The 7243-nt window shown below is 44.8% G+C and overlaps 1 protein-coding gene across 1 annotated transcript; it reads left to right on the top strand.

The window, feature by feature from the left end:
* Positions 1-22: 22 nt before the first annotated feature.
* LOC123172377 (probable fatty acyl-CoA reductase 4) lies at positions 23-1667 on the top strand. The gene is made up of 6 exons (XM_044589366.1): positions 23-217; positions 327-488; positions 566-647; positions 758-1027; positions 1121-1248; positions 1392-1667. The coding sequence occupies exons 1-6, from the start codon at positions 75-77 to the stop codon at positions 1549-1551; spliced, it is 945 nt and encodes a 314-aa protein (XP_044445301.1). The 5' UTR covers positions 23-74; the 3' UTR covers positions 1552-1667.
* The last annotated feature ends 5576 nt before the right edge of the window (positions 1668-7243 follow it).

The raw sequence follows: 7243 nt of genomic DNA, 5'->3' as shown, positions 1-7243 counted from the left end.
TATATATATATATGACTTGAACAGCCTATGTAGTTGGTGAACAAGAAGGCCTAATAGCAGAGAAGGCATTCTTCATGGGCGAGACACTAAGGGTGGGCACACATTTGGATATCGAATCTGAGCTAAATCTGATCAAAGAGACCAGGAGAGAACTAAGAGATGCTGGTTCCACGGAGAAAGATGAGAGGAAAGTCATGGAGAAACTTGGCCTCAAGAGGTCAGGCATAGGAAACTTTACAAAAAGGAAAACAACAACATACTTAAGCATTCATACTCTTTTCTGCTGTTGATGCATTTGTCTCATGCTTATGCACCAATGAATGAAGGGCACGAAACTTTGGGTGGCCAAACACCTATGTCTTCACTAAGGCAATGGGGGAGATGATGATGGGGCTCTTGCGAGGGGACTTTCCAGTGGTCATCATCCGCCCGAGCATCATAACCAGTACACTCAAGGAGCCATTGCCTGGATGGATGGAAGGAATTAGGTGTTGGAACTCAAAATTGAATTCTTGATCCTTCACAAGGACAGTGAATGATTATTGAGCATTTTTATATTTTGCAGGACCATCGACGCAGTGATCATGGGTTATGCCAAGAAGACCTTACCATTCTTTCTAGGCAACCTTGATTTAATACTCGACATGGTGAGTTTGTTCACAAATCATAAACCAAAATTTGGAAGGAAACATGCCCAAGGAACCATTTGACGAGCTATATGTGATGTGTTGTTGGTATTGGTGGGTGGTTTGGACAGATTCCGGGGGACATGGTGGTGAATGCTATGATGGTTGCCATGGCAGCACACTCAGATGATCAAAAAGGTCAGATCATCTACAACGTAACTTCGTCAGTAAGCAACCCAGCACCCTCAGGCCTAGTCATAGATGCAATGCACCGTTACTTCTTTGAGAACCCGCCATGCAAAGGGAACGGTGGGCGTGTTCGGCTGAAGAAAATGCGATTCTTTAGCATGCTCACGCAGTTGAGATTGTACATGGCCATCAAGTACAAGCTTCCCCTCGAGGTCAGTTCACCATCTCAACGTGCAAGAGTTGATTTTGCAGATGCCACATGAATGTAATTAATGTTATGTGCCTTTCTACGATTGGCGTGATAGATGCTTCGCCTAGTGAGCATCGCACTCTGCGGCATTTTCTCAGAATGCTACAACAAGCTCAATGGAAAATACAGTTTCATCATGCAGATGATCGAGCTCCACGCACCATACACCTTGTTCAAAGGGTGGTAAGCAACTTAAAAACGTGTCAAAATGTTATTTTGGTTTACTTTGGCAATTACACAGTACATCACCGTGTCCAGTTACATATCAAGATGCACACCACCATTAAAATCCTGTTACTTGACTTGATTTTATCAATCCTGTGAAGCTTTGAAGACACGAACTTGGTGAAGCTAAGGACGACGATGAATAAGGACGATCAAATTAACAATGGAGCATATTACTTTGACTTTGATCCCAAGTCCATAAACTGGGTTGATTATTTCTATGGTGTACACATTCCTGGTGTGCTTAAATATTGTATTTAACTAGCCAAATTTCCAGCAAGTTAAACCTCTTGTAGGGGCTATCATATCAAGTATCATGCATGCCAACTACTAGACAACTTGGCTGACATGTCATACAATTAAATAAAGAAAGAGAGATTTGGGTATCATATCATGATGTACTACTATGTGTCAACCAAAACATATAAAATACTAACTTGTGATACTATACACTATGAGGTATTATCATACACTAGTATCATATACTAGTGTATGATACTTCCCACTACGAGCAGCCTTACCCCGGAAATACAACAATTGTACTATGCTTCCCATGCAACTCTTATGAACATGTATTGTACTCCCTTTGTTATGCAACTATCCGGAGTATGTTTGCAAATGTACTGCACGGAAATGAGGGTAGTATTTTCTGAAAAGGAGCATATTAAGTCAGTGGCGGAGCTAGCCAATCAATGGAGCCGGGGCAAAATACAAAGGGATGTGGTTCATGGGCATTTGCCCACTAAAACTGATGATTAATTCTTCATCTTCTTCTATAATCAAAAAGGAGTTTCTAGGCAGAGCCCGGGCAGCTGCCCAGGGTTGCCGGGAGGTGGCTCCGCCACTGTATTAAGTCATCATATATATGGCCACCTTTTTTTGACATAACATGCCAACCTAGGTGAAGTTTTTCAGCGTCTGTCGCAAGGCACACAAAAGAGAAGCAGTGATGTGCAAAATCTGCCTAGAGGAAAATATGAAAGCCACAAACGTGCAAGTTCGGTCTAATTAATGGAGCTCGGTGCTAATCAAGTGGACTTGTCGTGCCATCTATATGAAAAAATGATGCTTATACTATCTTGTGAAATTCTCTAACTGTTTTGCGAAATTTGCATACTAATATTCAAAATTTTGACATGGTCTTCCGTGTGCATCTTAGAACATCATTTGTATATTCATATGCTTATATGAAATTATAGCTGATAGTATTATGGGGAAAAGCCATGTTGAGTTGTATGACGCACAAATTTACCTTTTATATTAGTAACTAATGTTAGAAAATGTTCCGTCAAAAGATTGGCTAGATGTAGCAAGGTTATTGTCGTAAGTAATATTCAAAAATCAGCCAAATTTGGATTAGTTAAGCTTATGGTTCCTCTTCATGATCCTGGCATTAATCCGACGGAACACTACAAACTAATACCAATAGCAGGAGAATTTGCCAAGGAGTTGCGCACGGGTCACTTGGCTTCAAACATTCGTTTGCATATGTACTGAGAAACAACATGAGGTTTGCCTATTACACAAGAGCAAAAGAATGATCGAAAAGAACATCTCCGTATATGGTATTCACCTGAATGTATTTATGGAACAATGCGTAGATTGTACATAACATATTTTGATTTGCATCCACTACGCATGGTACCTTGTACAACTAAAGATCCAGTTATGAAGGAATTACCATGAGTGGCACTTGTCTTTTTCCGCATCACGATCCTTGCACCTCTAATATAGCCACCCATTTTCCGCATCACGGTCCTTGCAGAACTTTTGTCTTTTTTGCTTTATCTTAAATAAAACAACTTATGAACTTAAAATTTTGCAGGACAACAAAAACATCCTAACTGAAATGTGGGCACAAATTTTTGGATTTTTTCGTGCATCATAAGTACTTCAAATAATTTTTTTTCTCAAGAAAAACAAAATCCCATTTTGTATGTTTATGTTGGACCAAAAAATCAAAAGTGTTTTCACACTGAAGTTCTAATGTTCGGTTGACCCGTGAAGTTTGAAGTCCATATGCTGTTTCATTTAGGAGAAACACAAAAGAGAAACTTTCAAGTATTAAGTTAGTTGGCTAGCACAAATCTCAAAGCAATGTTGGAGGGTAAGGATAAGAGCTGGCATGGAGCCCGAGTTCCAACAGACCACTCTCCTCTATCTCTATGGTCTTATAACATGGCTTCTGTAACTGTAGCCGTTCTTTTATTTTTCATGGCATATCGAGTCCAGTTTTGTCTCTCAATCCCTATATGTTACTTCCATTCCTAAGTATGCAACTTGCCCAAAGTAGGCATACTTTACCGGAAAATTCGAATCTGAGCCCGAGCTCAGCTGCACCTGCGCTCACGAAAAAAATCAAAATAAATACTAGAAAAATTCAAAAAATTCCAAAAAAAATTTGGGTGGTGGACAATTTGATGCGTGAGGTACGCTCCAACTTTCAAAACATTTGGACTTCTGTGCAGCTCTCAGCAAAAAAGACAAATCGGAGGTCTGTACTGTTCTAGTCTGATTTGTCTTTTTTGCTGAGAGCTGAACAGAAGTCCAAATGTTTTGAAAATTGGAGCGTACCTCACGCATCAAATTGTCTACCACCCAAAAAATTTTTGGAATTTTTTGAATTTTTCTGAATTTTTTACGAATTTTTTTTGACCGGATGCAGATGCACCCGGGCACCGAAACGCTGTTCTCTACTTTACCCAGTTTCTTCCCTAGGACCCAGTTTTATCTTCCGTTAGAGGGTGGAGAACTGCTTCCCATGCTCAACCGCCGGCGGCGAACCCATGGGATATCCCTCCTTTCGTCAGCTGCTCCAGCTGAAGGGAGGTGTGGATATATTCGGTGCTTCGACGTCGGCTATAGATAGGTTAGGAATAGTTTTCATGGCGGTGCGCTTCGATGCTGGCGGTGGCGTCACTCCGTCGAATAAATTTGCCTCGACTTCCCCCATCTCGGTGGTGCTCTCCTAGGTGGCGCCGACAGGTCGATGGCTCGTGTCCCTCGCTGGTCAGTCAGGTCGGCGAGGGTAGTTTTTCCATGTATGGGTTGGCAGTTGTTGTTCTTATCAGGGGCAATGGCGACCTAAGCAAGAGGATGGGTAGTGTTGGTGCTCGGTTGGCAGATGCAGCAGCAGGAAGCCTTACTGCTCTTCTTCGACTTCATCGAATGAAGACAACGGCGCTGAAGTCCGGAGGGTGCCACAGGAGTGTCTCCCCGCCGACATGCCACATTAGAAATTGTTCTCCATTCGCGGTGGATGTGCTCTTCAGCTCAAAGCGACTCTAGTCGCAATGGTGCTCCTTCCGATTTGAGTGTATTGGATCTTCATCTCCTTCCCCTGGCGATATTTCGTTGATCGTGGGTGACGGCGGTGGATTGTTGCTTTTATGTATGGAGTGACCTCCAAGGACTTGTTTGCTCTGTTTTTTTTTGGAGTCCTTTTTGCAATTGTACCGGGACAAATGTTCTTCTTGCTTTGTCTTGCTTGGGTGTATGTGTGGTGTTGTAACCGTATTTTCTTATGAAGACGTAGCAACCTTTTCTCAGAAAAATAATATTTTCATCCGTATTGTTAATGAGATAGTTGAAGAGCTCTACTTTTCTACTATTACAAGGGGCAACAATGCGAAAGAACTATATTGTCAGGACCTTGAGAAAATATACTATGGGTTAGATGTTTATAGCTGTCATGATGTTTGGACATGGTCGGCTGGGAGGAGGACCTAGGATCCATTTATATACTGAGAACCAAAATGAGGTTATGTTTGAAAAAAAGATTACCCCGGCCTCTGCATCTGGCCCATGCATGCAGCCATTTTATTAATTATTCACGAAAACCATACAAAGTAGTATATTAGGTAGTCTGAAGCCACCATCTTAACAACATATATCGCTACTCTTATCCACTTTGGTGTGCCAATAGTCCGAGCCTAATACCAAATGGACATTGCACCAAAACGTAACATCTAAATCCGGAGACCCCAACCCAGCCATATACCGGGTTTGCAGCGCAATCTGGTCCGACGCACTCTCATGTTTCGTTGCCACCATCTTCCACTAATTAGTCTTCAGAGCGACACTAACGTACCGACATTGCGAGGCCTCTCTACTATCAATGCCACCATGACGCCAGACAACGTCCTCCTCCTGCGCGAGTTCATCTCCACGCATCGGACGCCGAGTCACCACTGCGCCATGCCATCGAGATCCGCCGCCATCAATGTATAAGAAGAAGTACCGCTTCACCAAAGAAGCCTTCCACTGGTCCCTCGGGGCCGTGTACACCTCCAAGAATAACGCCCCCAAGAGGAAAACGACACCAGAGCGCCGCCGTCATCCGATCTACTGATTTAGGGTTTCCCCCGGAGGTAGCAGAGAGCGGCCTTGAACTTCTCCATGGTGATGCCTTTAAGGAGGGAACGACGCAGACAACGCCGCCACCGCCGGCCTTGGCAGCTAGCCGAGAGCAGGTTTTCACCCAGATCTGTTCGAAGAGCCTCCCTCAAGCATGTCGTGCACGGTCCGCCGCCATCTGTGCCGGGGACTGGACGAAAAGGATCCAGTCCGCCGCTGCCTGACCGGCCATGACACCACCACGATACCTACAGCCGGTGCCAGCACTAGCAGGCATGCTGAGGCGCGGCACCGTGCCATACCAGATCCAGCGAACGGCACGCCGTCCGAGCCCGAATCTCACCCAGATCGGCAGCGGCGAGGGGGGTGGATGGGATGGGTGGGGTGAGGAGAGGCTGCGCCGGCCGCGGCCCCCGAGGACCCAGGTCGGGCTCGCATGGGCGGCCAAGACCGCGACCGCACGCCCGCGACGGAGCTCCCATCGTGGCGACACCGCGCCGCACGCCAACAACCACCGCTGCCACAATCAAGGACGCCGCCGTGAAGACGAGCTCCGGACAGTCACCAGCCGCTCGAGATCTCCCCATCAAAAGAGCAGCCGGCGAGGAGCACGAGTCTCGCCGCTGGATGGGATGGGTGGGGTGAGGAGAGGCTGGGGGGTTCGCCGGCCGTGTCGCCCCTGGGAGGGAGTGGCGCGGGGGCACCGGTACCCCTGAATCATTGATCACCAAAATGAGGTTATGCAAGGACGCAAGGACATAAATCAACAGCAAGTCGGAAGGCGTACAAGAAACTGGTGCAAGGACTAGGACTGTAAAATTCTGTGTGTTTCACAAATTGGTGCTCATAAACATTGATACATTTCAGAGACTGCTGCATGCCCATAGAAAGATCAATCATGGCAATTAGTTACCAGGGTATATGGCATAAGATATTCAGATTTCACAACAGCTTGCACTTTAATAACAATACTCAGAAGGTGTACAAGAAGGTGCTCATGTACTACTGCCGCTCGTGTGACTCCACGGTGCAGTGTATTATTCTTCAGTAAGCTGTTCTTGGACGCCTCACTGATGAGTGCAGTCGAATTGTATCGATGCGGCAGTGATGACGGAGGACACCGAGCGAGCTACCGGAGATGGCAGTGGTAGCAGTAGCGGCTGTGTAGGGGCAAACGTGCAGGTAGGGAAGTGTAGCAGCATGTTATTAGCGCAAGCATAGCATGTTTTACAAAAGAGCAGTTCATGCACGTGAATATTGAAGGCGAAGCACAAGCCCTGGTAAACCAGATAATTTTCTCCCTATGTACCCAACTTTTTTTTTGCGGAAGCCCTATGTACCCAACTAATTTACTGTATTAAATAGCCAAAGGTTGAGAATGAGCTCTAAATTTTAACTTTATTCAGTATTTAACCTAGTAATATTTGTTTTAAATACATAATTTATATTCCCTGTAGACTACTAATCAAAAGACAAGATCTATCTCTGTGACAAATGATTTTAGTGGCTCCATGATCACGTCGGTTTTAGGTATATCAAAACCAATAGTGATAAGGAAAAGAAATACTAACGTGAAACCAAATACCAGTAAATTTTT

Source organism: Triticum aestivum, unplaced genomic scaffold, assembly GCF_018294505.1.
Source record: "Triticum aestivum cultivar Chinese Spring unplaced genomic scaffold, IWGSC CS RefSeq v2.1 scaffold165014, whole genome shotgun sequence".
NCBI lineage: Eukaryota > Viridiplantae > Streptophyta > Magnoliopsida > Poales > Poaceae > Triticum > Triticum aestivum.
The sequence above is the reverse complement of the archived record's forward strand: the minus strand, read 5'-3'. Positions and strand labels throughout refer to the sequence as shown.

Coding starts and splice junctions, on each gene's coding strand:
- LOC123172377 (XM_044589366.1), top strand. CDS start 75: ATGGGCGAGACACTAAGGGTGGGCACACATTTGGATATCGAATCTGAG. Junction 489..565: donor GGATGGATGGAAGGAATTAG/GTGTTGGAACTC, acceptor TATATTTTGCAG/GACCATCGACGCAGTGATCA. Junction 648..757: donor TTGATTTAATACTCGACATG/GTGAGTTTGTTC, acceptor TGGTTTGGACAG/ATTCCGGGGGACATGGTGGT.